The sequence below is a fragment of the Dama dama genome, chromosome 12 (genome assembly GCF_033118175.1).
Source record: "Dama dama isolate Ldn47 chromosome 12, ASM3311817v1, whole genome shotgun sequence".
In the NCBI taxonomy this organism is placed as follows: Eukaryota; Metazoa; Chordata; class Mammalia; order Artiodactyla; family Cervidae; genus Dama; species Dama dama.
The window spans coordinates 90620314-90635967 of NC_083692.1; the positions used below are offsets into that span (position 1 = coordinate 90620314).

A 15654-nucleotide genomic window follows, 5' to 3' on the forward strand; every position below is an offset into this window, starting at 1 on the left:
CTGCCATATCCCCAGTGCAGAGAAAATAGCCTGGTATACAGTAGGCACTCATTGATTTACCGATTAAATAAAATAAGGAATAAGTAAGAATAAGAAAGGAGATAGAAAAACTGGACCTTTGTTATTTCCTTTTTTTAAAAAAAGTGTGTATTTAAGTATATAAGTATGTATTTTTAATTCAACAGACAGACTAGCAGTAATGATGTGTGATTAGGCATCAAGAAAATAAAGGCAATTATAAAACAGATACTTTTTAAGGTTCCTAGAATCTACAGCATCTATCAGTCTATAAGATATTTAAAACGTACACTTTTCTTTTTCCTAACATACAAAATGATTAAACTGACTGTATTTTTCCAGATTCCCTGAGCCACCTGACCCCCTTTCTCCTATACTGTCAGTTCCCCGCTCCTGGGTACATTTCTAGAAACTTGGCTTCATTTTTGTAATTTTCAGCAGCAAAGTTTAAGGAGAAAGCTATGAGTGAAGTAGGTAAGAAAATCTTAGCAATTTTTAAATGGCTGTATAAAAATCTCAGCAACATTTATACCATGTACTCTAGCATCCTTTCACAGGCACTTAATTCTTTGTCTTTCAGTAAAGGGAATTTTTTAACTGAGTATCTCAAACTTCAGAAGAAATCCTTACAAACCCTCCTAATGGCTGCGAGAATTCCTAAACAGGCACCTAGTTCATTACCATGACTACACTCTTGGCTATGCTCCCTATAGTCAAATTTCTGAAAACATCTGGTATGAAACAACAATGCACTACATGATCAAACAGGAGATAAATATGTCACCTAAATCATGCACCATCATAACAAGTGTATCTAAAAGTTCAAAACCTCTCTCCAAGCACCAGCATTCTAGTGCCATGTCATGCCACACAGCAAGCTCAAAGTGAACTAACACACAAACCTGAACGTCTATCATTTTGTTTCAGTCATTTGACTTGAAAAGCAGCTGATTTTCAAGGCATTTCCCTAGATGCTCTAATGCTAAACTCAACATGGCAGAAAAGTACCTTTCTTCTATGAATCCTTTCCCTCTCTACAAACCTCCCCCAATATCCAACTGACATAACACCACAGATACGCTGATGCAGTCTAACAATTAAGTATGTGGCTTTGGAGTCACTGGAATCTGAGTCCTGGTTCTCTAACTGAATACAATTATCTAACTGTATCATCAGAGGACAAAGTTCACAAATTGCCAAAGCTTGAAAGGGGGTTATTGTGAGGATTACATGAGATAATACATGGGAATCATTCAGCATAATGCAGGGCACTAGGTAAACATTCATGAACCATTAGCTTTTATCATTGCAACATCTTAAAAAAATCTTAACTCCAGAATGATCTTTATAGTCTCTTATGTCCCCTGTAGACTTAAATCTTTCCTCATCTCTATATAAACAAAGGCTCCTCTTTCCTTTCTATTTTTGCTGCCTAGACTTACATTCAGGTCCTAATCATTTTTAACCTGGATTATTAAAACTTCATTCTTATTGAACTACTTTCCTTTAGCACTTTTCTTACTCCTTTTGTTAACCTAATTCAGTAATTTTTAAGTCACCTTAAGGATCTTTGACTTACATCCATAATCTTTATCCTTCAAAATGATTCTATAACAAGTATTTTCCAAGTACCAACTATCTGGCATTGGGCAAGGTAATGGAGATACAAACGTAAACAAAACAGATGGAAGTTTATTTGAAGGAATTTAAATAATACTTCTTCAGGCCCTGTTTCATCTTATATGAGTCAGGTTTCTTCAAAACTTCTGTATGACAGCAGATAGTATCAACATTTCAGTAAAGTATCATAGTTAAGAGAGTGAATTTTGCATTCAAAGTTATCTGAAATATTCCCCTTACTACCTATGAGATTTTTGGCCAGTTTCCTTACCTCTCCATGTGTCCCACTGGTAAAACAGGCATAAAATAACACCAACTCATGTAAACTCAATGAGATAATGCATATGACCTCCTTAGAACAGTTTTTCCCACCAAGTAATAGCAATTATTACTCTTACATTATTGCTCCCCCTCCAAACCTTTCCAAAACAGCAGCCTACGGTTACTGCCCTCTCCTCCTCTAATGCGTCACCACTCCTAAACTCTCTCATTCCCCCCTTCAGGCTTTCCCAGACTGATCAGAAGAGGTGCATACAGCTCCTAATTCTACTCTGTCTGGACTAAGAACTCCCGTAAGAAGTTCCAGTTATGGCCAGCCCGATTACACACTCTACATATCACTCTCACCAAAAAAGAAAAAAGTGAGAAGTATTCTTTGATGTGTATATCATACAAACACAACTATTTATCCAAACATCCAGTATTAACTACATCTTTTTCCAAGTTTGTTTTAGCTTGTTTTTTTTAATTACAAATTTTAAGTTCCTACAAAATATATATTCCAAATTATATAGCATTTGCAAGGAGATCCAACCAGTCCATCCTAAAGGCGATCAGTCCTGGGTGTTCACTGGAGGGACTGATGTTGAAGCTGAAACTCCAATACTTTGGCCACCTGATGCAGAGAGCTGACTCATCTGAAAAGACCCTGATGCTGGGAAAGATTGAGGGCAGGAGGAGAAGGGGACGACAGAGGATGAGATGGTTGGATGGCATCACCGACACAATGGACATGGGTTTGCATGGACTCCAGGAGTTGGAGATGGACAGGGAGGCCTGGCGTGCTGCAGTTCATAGGGTCGCAAAGAGTCGGACACGACTGAGCGACTGACCTGACACAGGACCGACATATTTATTCCGGTCTTACTATGTAAAGAGACAGCTAAATATAAAAGGGGATCGCTACTGAAATCAACTAACAGTAGGCTTGCTGCTGCTGCTGCCAAGTCACTTCAGTTGTGTTCGACTCTGTGCGACCCCCCAGACGGCAGCCCACCAGACTCCCCCGTTCCTGGGATTCTCCAGGCAAGAACACTGGAGTGATGGGGATGGGGAACACATGTAAATCCATGGCTGATTCATGTCAATGTATGGCAAAAACCACTACAATACTGTAAAGTAATTAGCCTCCAACTAATAAAAATAAATGGAAAAAAAAAAAGAACACTGGAGTGGCTTGCCATTTCCTTCTCCAATGCATGCAAGTGAAAAGTGAAAGTGAAGTCACTCAGTCATGTTCAACTCTTAGCGACCCCACGGACTGCAGCCCACCAGGTTCCTCTGTCCATGGGATTTTCCAGGCAAGAGTACTGGAGTGGGGTGCCATTGCCTTCTCCAAATAGTAGGCTTACTATTTTTTTTTATTAGCTTGAAACAGGACATCACTAGGTATTACATTTTATAAACTACACATTTCTGAACTAGTTTATAACAATGAAATTGATAAATACATTTTCTGACCCAATTTGTTGCATTCATTTATACACAAACAAATATACACAATTTGAAGTTTCACTTACTCAAATTCTGTAGCATAATATTTCAGAAAGCCCAGTAAGAGGTCCCCAAGGTTTGATTCATTCTTTGAGAGGTAAGGAGGAACATTACATGGCGCTTGATGTACAAGGTGCAACTGTACAGAAGGACTAAAAGATTCCTATCAAAAAGAAAAAGGAAAAATGTGTGAGGCCATTTAAAAACACACCCCCCAAAAAACCTTATAAATCTTAATATAAGGCTGTCTGGAGAAGAGAGAATTTTCTTTACATTGGCAATGTGGAAATCTGAAGATTTTCTCCCAGTAAAGATTTCAACAATGTATGGACTAAGCCAGAAAGAACCTGAAAAACTAAGACATTCTAATCCTCAACTGAGGTATATCACTCAGTTAACCAAATGAATTCCATGGGAGCAAAAGTTTTTTAATTCATATATAAAACCTTACAGTACATACCAAGATTCCATCCAATAAATATAGATTTCTTTACAAATATATCTCAAGGTAAGAGCTTTTTCTAACTGCCACTTAAAATCTCGCAAAGGTCATAGAAGTTTAATATATAAATAGTACTGACACTGATTTTAAGAATTTTTACAATTCTATTTCATTTTTGTATTTCATTTTTGTATGTTGCATTTTAGAGGGAATAGAAATAATGTTCAACACAAACTGAACTTGAAAAATCAAATCAGCAAGCAATATTGAGCTATTCATTTTTAGTACAATATTCATAAAGGAGGATATCATATGCTTGCATTCTAGGCCCAAAGAAGTCACCTATTAGAAAGAATACCAGTGAGTACTTATTCTTTCTGCCTATGGAATGCCATTCATTTTCACATCTGATCTTTCCCTTATTAGTAGAAAGTTATGGCTCTAAAATAAACTGAACTATAGAAATTCTCAAGTAATACATATCCATTATCTTAGAAAATACTTTTTCAGGTAATTTTCACAGTGCCCTCAAAAAAGGTTTTCTATATTCTCCTTTGCCACTAAGTAGAAAGTTTTAAAAACAAAACGATTAAACAAAAAGACAAATTGGTCTTTTCCAGACATCGGAATGACAACTATACTTAAGGTTCTCAACTACCCAACAGATCAAACTTGGGTTTATGGATATTAATTCAATTAGTAACATTGGAATAACCCCAGTAATACGGAGAAATAGGGTAGTGCACCTACTTAATGGTATTCTCAAAATACATCAGTAAAAACAAGGAGCAAGAAAATAGAAACATCTTCTCCTCCTGCCCCATTATCTATAATTTTATCAATAATTTTAACTACCAAGAAGTGATTATCTTTTTGCCAGAAGAAAATATCCTACTCCAACCACAATTCACAAAGATGGCATTCCTAAATGTGGGACTTGCCTTACACATCTAACAGATGTAACATTACAGGTCATGACCCAAGTAGAAATCTTCTTTATCCCAAAGACTAGGGGGTCGGAGACAAGCACTGATTTGTAACAGCAGAAGGGAGAACAGGTCTCTCACTTGTCTCACTCTTACATTCTCTCTTGTTAAGCATAAAACTGGGCTTAGGACTTTAAAGCGTAAAATTGAAATAATATTCTCCAGCAAATTAAACAAAAAGGTATAAGTTCAAATGACAGGAAAAAGAAGTGGGTCACTGTTTAACAATTTCTGCTCTGAAAGCTTGTTAATTTTGATTTCTAGCACTTAGCACAATAAACATTCAATTTACAAAATGATGCTGAAACAGCAGCCATTTTCTTACTTGAAGTTTAAAACTGTCAGAACCTCCTTTAAAATTTGTGTTTTTCAGTAATTTAAAGAAATATATCAGTAATTGTGAGATTAAAACTGTAGCGTTATAAGGCCTATTGTATTAAAATGCTGAAAGACCCCGGTCTGTGTTGTCTTAGCGCCACTGTTCTTTTTCAAGATCATATGTAAAAAGGGTCATATCATACCTACTGAGGGAGAACTAAAGGAGAAATACAAACAAACAAAAATTAGGATCCAACTAAAAGAAGCTACGAGTAAAAAGGAATTCTATTTAACCTTAAGTAACACCCATTTTTGGTAATCCTTCATAGTACAAAAAGATTTTCTGCTTTAAGAAAAATTTCATCCAAGTTATTTCTTTAAAAGGAGCTCCCCAATTGCATTTACGTATTGAAATAGAGTATGTTACTTCAGATAGGATGAAGGTGGGCAGAGTTTAAGCTAACAGATTAGAAAGCACAGAAAGAGTAATCCAAAAGCCAAAGAAATAAAAGCAGCCTTTAAAACTACAATCTAAATCCACAGAAAAACAATTTAACCAATACAAAACCTGTTTCTTACAGCATTTTTCTCCTTTGGATTATTGATATTTATTGGTTTAATTTTTTAACACAGAAAATATACTTACTATTTTCTAAGGTTCTGTCTTATTTTGGGCTTCTGATATCCAAATATGCAATGACTTAATTCCTAAAACCATTTTCCAAATGATATTTAAATGCTGAAGACACATATCTTCCATTTCTCTTCACAATACCAAGTTAAGAAAAATTTAAATAAGTAATCTCAAAAAACATCTGAAAAGTCTGTTTCTGTCCATACAACTGCCTAACAAAAACACCTTCTGCCAGACTCCCATCACTTTTTGAGGCTGTGTCATAATCTTTAAAGTCCAAAATGTGGGCAATTAAGCACTTTCTGGACTACATTAAACTGGGTTAACTTGTTTACTTGGTAACTGTTCTAAAGGTATAGCTTAAATGAAAGATGACTGTTTTCCATCTCTAGGCAAAGAAATATAAGCTGCACAATTTTCTAAGAATATGAATTATTAAAGCCTAGAAAGAAATGTTAAGGAAGATCTCAAAGAAAAGGATAACTGATACAGAGCATTTAAGTGGAGTTATAAGTGAATAGAGAGAACTAAATGATACACTGAAGTTCTACCAAGATTTAACTATAAGCAGATCATCACTAATCTAGTGAGGTATATTAAAGATTGATAAATAAATTGCCTTTAAACTTCATCTGATATGAGATCTTCCAACTTTTGAAAGGAGTTAAAGTATTTAACACAAAATAGAAGTACTATTATGAAGTAGTGAAGAGCCTGAGTTCTGGAGTCAGGCCTAGGTATAAAACCTGTTCTTCCATTAGCTACATGAACTTAACCACGTTACCTAGCTTTCCAAACGTCAAGCTCCTTCATCCATAATACAAGGAAAATAATAGCATTCACAGGGCGTTATACAAATTATATGATACAATGTATATGGAAAGAAAAGTAACAAGAGTATTACCTACTTATTAATTATTCAGTATATGCCAGGCATCATCATTATTTTAACTGCACATCTACAATAACACACTATGGTTACCTCTGGCAACTTTCAATGTATTACTTTGGAATTAACTTTGGTTTCTGAAAATAGGAAGACATCACTAGGGAAGGAAACAAATATAAGTTGTCTTGATAAATCTATCTAGCATAAGTGTAGCAGGTAAATCTCATAAAATGCTTACATTAAAATAAAAATCCCTTCACACACTTAATCTGAGTTTATATATTTAAACTTCTCAACTTCATTTCTTTAACTCAATAGTAAACACTCTGTCCTCTATCACTGATGTTGCTTTAGGTCAATAATTAAGAAGTAATAATCAATAATGCTATATATCGTGATATAGTTTTCAAAGATAAAGATGTCTGTTTTATCCTTTTCTTTCATTAATTCAATATCACAACTGAATTGAAATATTACACTAACTTTTTAATTAATATTTTCTAAATTTTGAAGAAACATGAAAATGACAAAAAAATACTTTATAGAGGGAAGAAAACATTCAAGAATAGGTCCAAAAGTTCACATTATTTACATTTCTACACTTTCTGAAGTCTTCTTTGTCATACTACTTAAAAGCATAAATACTGATACCCAGCTGTACTATACATTCATTATAATAGCTCTTCATAGCAGAAATTTATTTTTAAAAGGAAGAAGATGAGACAGATTCCAGAAGGTTCTTCTTGTTAAATGGTCTCTTCTCATAGACGACCCACCATGAACTGAGAGGCCCCCACTGCAGCAAGACTATTTACAGTGAACCTATATTATCCAGCACCTCACATGTGAGCATTACAAGAATAACTGATGTTCAAAAACAAGAACATCACTTCTCAATCAACAAAGATTACATTTAATTTAGGCTCTATGTCAATATATTTATTATATTTTCTCATACATATAAAATAAGTTCTTTGAAAAACTTTGATCACTCAACAGGGATGTTATGTTTCCTATATAGCATGACTAGTAAGTTCAGAAAACTCTTCTTAAAAGTTTATGAATTAACAGGTAAAAAATGTGGTTTTAAAAGGCATGTCAAACATTCTACGCAAGCAGCTTAAATATTTCCAAAAAAACCAGGAACAAGAATGACTATGGAGGAAAACAGAAATGGTAAGACTTATATAAAGAAAGAAACACTGAAATCTGGAAAAAAAAGAAGAACATAAAAACTAGAAAAGAAACAAAAATATTCATATAGATTATTAATATGTACATTACCAAGGTTTCTCTAAACTCAAACTGAGTACATATTAAACTTTTTCTAGTAGGCACACTTCATTTCTTGAGGGTTTCTAATTAACTTCACCAGGATTCTTAATAATGTACATACAAAGACAGTGTACATGCTACCTCTTAGAATGTTACTTGATAAGATCAAATGAAACATTAAAAGGTTATCCAATTGTTCAACTTCTTAAGAAGCGTAGATGGAATTCCAACATCTCAACTTGCTTCATTTGTAGCAATGCTTCCTAAGGTTCACCTAACTTCACATTCCAGGACGTCTGGCTCTAGGTGAAATTTTTTCCTCTGATTTCAAATTACACGTATGTTAGGTTGTAAAACTTCTGAGCTACTAAAGAAATGTTCTAAAACTACATTTTAAAGTAACATGAAAAAAACTGGTCTGAGTCCAAATGTGCCTTCATCAACTAAGTATATTTCATTCCCATTAATGATAATCATCAGTGTCATACAAAAAGTTCCATCATTAACATAAAGGACAAGATTGTCTGTCAATAATCAAAAAAAATAGCAGAGACTTCCAAAAAATTACATGAAATATTTTTAACATTCTAGTGGTCAATGTTTACCTCAGCCTATGTAGAAATATTATCATAACTTAGAAGGTAACTATTTCTATTTTTATTCACAATAATATTGCACATAATAGTTCCACGTACACTTGTCATAACAGGTATTATAATAATTTATAAAAAACACTTACTGGGTAAATTTTTTGGATGGATGGAAGGATGGGTTCAGGTAAGGCTATAAAAAGAAAAAGTTTAAAGCTGCCGTGATTCATGTAATTCATTTTACAAAGCAATTAATTTGTCAGCTACCCACAGGTATAAGACTATATGGGTTTATGCTAAAATTCAACAGTTTTCACATATTTTGTGAAATTAATTCTGATCCCTAAAAATTAAAATTCAAAATATATCAAAGTTGACATTTTAAGGTCTATTAATAAGTTATGTATACTTCTATGTAAACCAATGTTCCTTACATGGTTTTAGAAAAATAGATCATCAATAAATGGACACACATTTGGTCCAACACTAGACACACACACACAAAATAAGCAAGAGAAGGATTGTGCTACAGATATTAAACAGACATTGTTAAGATGGTTCTAACTATCAAAAAAAACTTTGAAAGTACAGTCCAATGGCACTACATCGTAAGAATAACAGCTCTATCATAATTGTTCCTTTATTATTTAATTTCTTCTAACAATAATATCAAAATTGAGATAGTTTTAGAAAACTGATCTACTGAGGAAGAAACAATTGAAAAAAAAATCTTCAACTTCATTTATATATTTTAAAAAAGAAAACCTCAGCAAAGTTTAGAAATCTAAATCAGGAGATCTGCACCAATCCGCTATAAAATAAAATTTTATACAAAAGAATCAATATCTTCATATGTCACTGTATTTTTAACTGCCATTCTTCACCCTTCAACAGCTTTCCCCGAATCCAATTTCATTAAATGCATTAACTGTAATTTCACATCATTATAATGTAGATGGAACAACAAGAAAGGCAAAGTGCTTAATACTTACAATATATGAAACAACTATAAAATACAGTGTCTTGAATATGGTAAGATACAAATAACACATTTATAAGATTTCTTTAAGATTAAAGACCAATACAATACTCCATAGTAAACTATGTGCTTAAGAATTATAAATACATTATATAGACAGCTGACCCTTGAATAACTCAGGGGTCAGGGGTGCCAACCCCTGTATAGTTGAAAATCTGCATGCAACTTTACAGTTGGCTCTCCATATCTGAGGTTTTAAATCTACAGATTCAACCAACTACAGATCATGTAATAAATAAAAATCTGTAAGTAGACCCGCACAATTCAAACCTATGCTGTTCAAGGATCAACTATAGTTAAATAAATTCAGCAACAAAGAATCATTAATTCACTTTTAATCTGCTATTTAGCAAAAATTTTTAAATGAGTACTGGAATACATTAATGAACACAAAATCAACCATTATGATCAATTTATATGGTCTCCAACTATGATTATAAATGTATAAATTTTTACCACATAGTACAAAGTAGGATGCTTTATTTAAATATCTTTTCTGTATCACACTTTACTCCCAAGTTGAAAATTAGAACAAAATAATAAATAAAATAAAATTAGAATAAATTTCCATGATAGTATGGAATGTTCACAATATATGACTAAGAATATTAGGGGAAAAAAACTCACTCATTACTTACCAGAATCACCCTCAGGAATTAAGGCTATGTATCTTCTTTCCCTAAAGGCATTCAAATGCTCAAATTCTAGAAGACCCTACAAATAAACTCAAGCCCCAGTCACTTAATCTTAAAAGTCTCTGTATTTGTCTAACATTTTAATAGAATTTTAATAATTTTCATTATAACATAGATGACAAATTGAAAACTCTGACTAGAAATTAGTTTAAGTTTTAAGTCTAGAAATCTAAACTCTATACCCATTGAACACTCCCAGTAAAATAAAAGACTGTAGAAACTTTTTAAAAAATATTATCGCATTCTTGTGACCGAATCACAACTAGAATGCCAGGAGAGAAAAATAAACACAAAACACTGGAATAGGGTCTTTCAATAGATAAAGAGTCTTTAGAACTAAGCACTGTGGAAGTTTTTGAGGGCAGGGTTATCATTCAATAAATCCCTTGCCTTAAAGATTTAAAAATACTAGTCATTAGAGAAGCAATTAACGTACCCTGGCAATTATTTATCAATGCTATCCTGATAGTAACCTCGAAACATTTAGTAGTTTTTCCAAATATTTTATTCCAAAGCAATACAGATTCTGGAAGAATCTCTGTAACATCTATTATGATATCTATTTTGAAGTCATAATATTTTGCTCTCTAAAAAGCAAAATAAGACAAGTTTATTATTAAAATAAAAGACCAATAGATTATACCTTGAACAGACTTAATCTATACAATTTTACTTTGCCTGTATTTCGAATGAGACCTTTCTTGTCAGGCCTTCACTAATTTATACACACACACGTTCCATGCTAATTCATCAAAGATTACACTAATAAAAAAAAAAAGCAGATCCTCAACAACACTAAACAACCACTAATTCTGAAAATGCAAGAACAATTTAAAAATGCCTAAAGATAGATCTATACCTGGTAACGTGGTAAACAGTCCACGACTATTCATTCACTCATATTATTGTTTCTAACCAATTGACACTTTTGCCTTTACTATTAACTTTTTTTTTTAATGTTGACTCACCTATTTCTTTTTTTTTTTCCATTTATTTTTATTAGTTGGAGGCTAATTAGTTGGAGGCTAATTAACTTTACAATACTGTAGTGGTTTTTGCCATACATTGACATGAAATCATCCCTCTGGGTCTTCCCAGTGCACCAGCCCCGAGCACTTGTCTCATGCATCCAACCTGGGCTGGTGATCTGTTTCACCCTTGATAATATACATGTTTCGATGCTGTTCTCTCAAAACACTCTTAATATTAGATTGCTAGTAAACTCTCTTCTCAATGAGTTTTCCCCTCATGCTTTCAGGAGTCACATTTTCAAGCATATGCAGTTTGTAATTGGGGCTTCCCAGGTGGCTCAGACAATAAAGAATCTGCCTGCAATGCAGGAGATCCAGATTCTATCCCTGGTCTGGGAAGATCCCCTAGAGTAGGGAATGGCTACCTACTCCAGTATTCTTGCCTGGAAAATTCCACGGACAGAGGAGCCTGGCATGCTACAGTCCTAATTGTTGAAATTTGTGCTAGGAAATGCATTAATTAACCTTTTCAACCTTTCTACATAGAGAGGACCTGTTTCCTTTCTCTGTTCATGGCAGAAAAGACATTAAAGCATTTAAAGTTAAATGAAACTTAAAGGTCATCTAATCTAACTATTAGTGTTACAGACGAATATTAAGGCCAGCAAGGTAGAATTACTTGGCCAAAATCACAAAAATTAGTTAACTGTGGCAGAGCTAAAACTGCTCAATACACCTGAAGAGTCTTGCATGACAAGAAAAGCAATTACTTATTTCAATCTCTCTAATTTCTTCTAGGGAGGAATGGGTTAAATCTGCCAAAGTACAGAATTACACAGTAAGTATGTCTGGGTAGCTGATGTCTTTTAACAAATACCTAGAAATGGCTGATTCGAGTGCCATAAATTACTAATCACCTTAGTAAATAAGACGACTTTGTCAAGAATAAAATACATTTAACAAAATCTAAACCAAGTTTTAACATGATTTTATCACACTGGTAAAACACTAATATATGAATTTGTCCTTTTTTGGTCATGTTGCACAGCATGAAGGATCTTAGTCTCCCAATCAGTTATGGAACCCAAGTCCTCCGCAGCAGAAGTGTGGCGTCTTAACCACTGGACCACCAGGGAAGTCCCACTAATATCTGAATTACTGCTTACAAAACCTCCATGGAGCCTCTGTGATTAAAGTACATTTCCTAAAAAAGCAATCAAATTAAAATTTCTAATGTAACCCAAAAGAATGGAGGGATAGGGCACATATTGTGAATGTTCATGCATGTTATATGTTTTAGTCAAATATGATGTTTAAACCACAACTAAAACTAAAAAATGAATAGACACTAGGTGGTAATACATAAGTGTTAGCCATATTATTCTTCATATTTTATAAAAGAATTATTTCTAACCAATTCTATTTGTCATGAAAGTAAACTGCAATCCACAAAAGAATACAGTTCACTACAAAAGCATCAAAGGTAATGTTTCACACTGAACTATAAAATTGAACAAAAATAACTGGTGATATGTAAAGTAGCATCTAAAACAGCCAACATCGCTTTGGTGCGGCAAATCAATCATCAAACTCGTATATATCCAAGACTGTTCAGCAACAAAAATATTATAATTAGCTTGAAATATTTTAACAACAGAGGAAGAATATCTAACCTTTCTGATCATCACTGAATCACAAAATTTTGGCCCATTTAAACTATTTTAAGTCTCTCTCAGAATCTGAAAAAAAATTCATTTGATTTCATTGTTCAGCTAAAAATATACTTACTTTATATATAATAAAAATATCTATAACTACAGTAATATATAAAGAAAATAAATACTACTGTCTATAAATAAAATAATAAAAAAAAAAATAAAATAAAATAAATATTACTGTCTATAAATATGCCAGACAAATTTCTGGCATATACCTTTTCAATATTTGTATACATATGAATATATACATTCATAGCAACTATTTTTTGAATAAAATTGGTATTTTATTGTGCATGACAGCATATCATGAGTTTCCTTCTATTTCAATAACTTTAAAACATGATTTTTAGTGTTTATATAAATTTTTAGTGTGTTCATATAAATGTAATATTCATATTAAATTTTAGTGTTCATATAAATTTAACATTAGGATATATCATAATTAATTTCACCATTAAATTAATGGGTTTTTTATAATCTTAAATTATTTTTAATCTTTTATAATTTGAACAAATACCATGAAAATAGCTTTATATAAATTCATATAAACATCCCTCATTATTTATCTGAGGATAAATTTCTAGATATGAAATCACTGAGTGAAAGGGTATAAACATAAATATTACAACACTGCTTTCTAAACTGTGAAACATTAAGCCAGAACACATCACAGCCTAGACATACTGGTAAATGGTCTTACATTAGTTAACATCAAGTATTTCATCCAATCTCCAGGACAGCCCATAGAAAATAAAAGCTCCTTTAAACCAACATGAAAATCATTTAGAGAAAAAGGAAAATAATTTAATTCCTGGTTCAAGTGAAAAATAAAAAGAACATCATGAATGGTGCTTGAGTTTATTTTTACAGGCCTCTAAACATTCATCTGGCTTAAGACAATGGGTCCACAATACAGTGGCGAAAGTTCTTTGAATACTAAAGCAAATATAGGAAATTGTCAAAATTTAAAAATACAATGAAACTTCTTTATAATGTTTTCCAGGGGTAACATTACCTAAAACACTTGTTCAAAGCAGGAAAGTAGGAAATGTGCCTTAGAAAAAAACTTTTTAAAACGATATCTGAGTATAAGATCAACAGGAAAGACACCATAATCAAGTTTAACTGCATTTCCATTTTAAAAATTAGAAAAAAACCCCATAATACTTACTTTGTAAATAGTGCAAAACCATCAGTACAAGACTATAGCTGCTTAAAGTACCGCGACTGGCGTCATTTATATCATGGTGACTGGCCCACTTCTTAATCACCAGTACTAACGGACGAACTCGATTTTCAACTGAAAGTAAAATTAAAACTTAAAAATGGTAAGAAGACATTTCTTCTTTCAAGTTTCGTTGAAAGTTTACATTATTTCCCAACTCCATGCCGATAGAAAGGGCAATCCCTCCTGCTATTAAACATTTTGCTTAACCATAGATATGTCTTATTTCTATATAAAACATACTTCAGTTACTTTTTTAAAATTACAAACTATCAAAATTCCTTTTACTGAGTTATATAACTGGTGGTATGTGATTTCAGTGTAGTAACACATTACATATATAAGAAAGTGAGACATATTGTACACAAACATAATTAAAGAGGTGTCACACATCTTTATAAAGGAATAAAGGATAAACAGAGAAGGTAATAATTATCTGGAAATAAACACAAGAAAACTTACGGTATGCATAAGTTCTGAGAAGGAATGTGTTTCTTATTCCAACAATATTGTTTACATTCAAGTCGAACTCCACACAACTATTTTCAAAAAAAAATAAAAATTTCAGCTCAAGTACAAATTAAACTAACTCCCTAGTAACTAAATTTATATCCATCCATTCATCCAATGATACAAAAATGTCATGGGCCCAAAGACAACTTTTAGTATGATCTGATATTGAAAGATATGTATTATACCAGTAAGGCTACAATCACTCTTAACAAAAAAAGTTTTCATTTTGTAATACTTTTCAGATAAACAAAACTGTATAACCAAACATACTTCTGGGCAAGTTATCCCACTGTTATAAATTCTCAATCAATTTTGAATGACAGCAACATTTGCTTTAAAACAATAGGAATGAAAAGCCAAATAAAGTACAGGTGAAAAAAAATAAAAGCTCTGTCTACACTTTATTTTCCCTCCAAAAGGGTTACTAAATTATAATATCATAACAAATTTGGCTATTGATGTCTAATAAAAACAGTAAGAGCCAAACACCTAACAGAAGGGACACTTCTTTGAAACCAAAGGTATCATGCAATTCACAACTTAGAAAACACAGCAATAACAATGGTATATGTAAAGAACGGCTAAACTCAAAATGACTACTTAATGCGTAAGTAACAGGCTCATATACTATCAGGTCAAATTTTTGTACAATGAGTCTTTTTGTGAAAAGTGCCTTAAATAAAAGCATAAAATTCCTTTCTATAGTTTTTAACTGTAAAATCTGAAATATACCATTTCAGATTTTGTTATGGGAAAAGAAATCCTATAATCTTTCGATTATTCATGCATGTTAATAAACATGGATAGTGATATTAAAATTTCAGATGTATTTGGCTTTGGGAAGCTTATGGTGTAACAGTAGAGTTACATTCTTTAATTGTGCTTGTACAAATCTAACACGGAAACTAGTTTGCACTCTCTCTGTGTAACTTAAAGAGGAAAAAAACA

At 32.6% G+C, this 15654-nt stretch overlaps 1 protein-coding gene across 2 annotated transcripts in view; it reads right to left on the bottom strand.

The window, feature by feature from the left end:
- TENT2 (terminal nucleotidyltransferase 2) overlaps positions 1–15654 on the bottom strand; it is a 61958-nt gene that overhangs the window by 13434 nt on the left and 32870 nt on the right. For both annotated transcript variants that reach the window (XM_061158095.1, XM_061158096.1), the window contains exons 10-13: positions 14656–14732; positions 14140–14268; positions 8695–8738; positions 3438–3574 (exon numbers count right to left, since the gene is read on the bottom strand). In XM_061158095.1, the coding sequence (XP_061014078.1) occupies positions 3438–3574; positions 8695–8738; positions 14140–14268; positions 14656–14732 (387 nt within the window). The remainder of the gene's footprint in view (positions 1–3437; positions 3575–8694; positions 8739–14139; positions 14269–14655; positions 14733–15654) is intronic.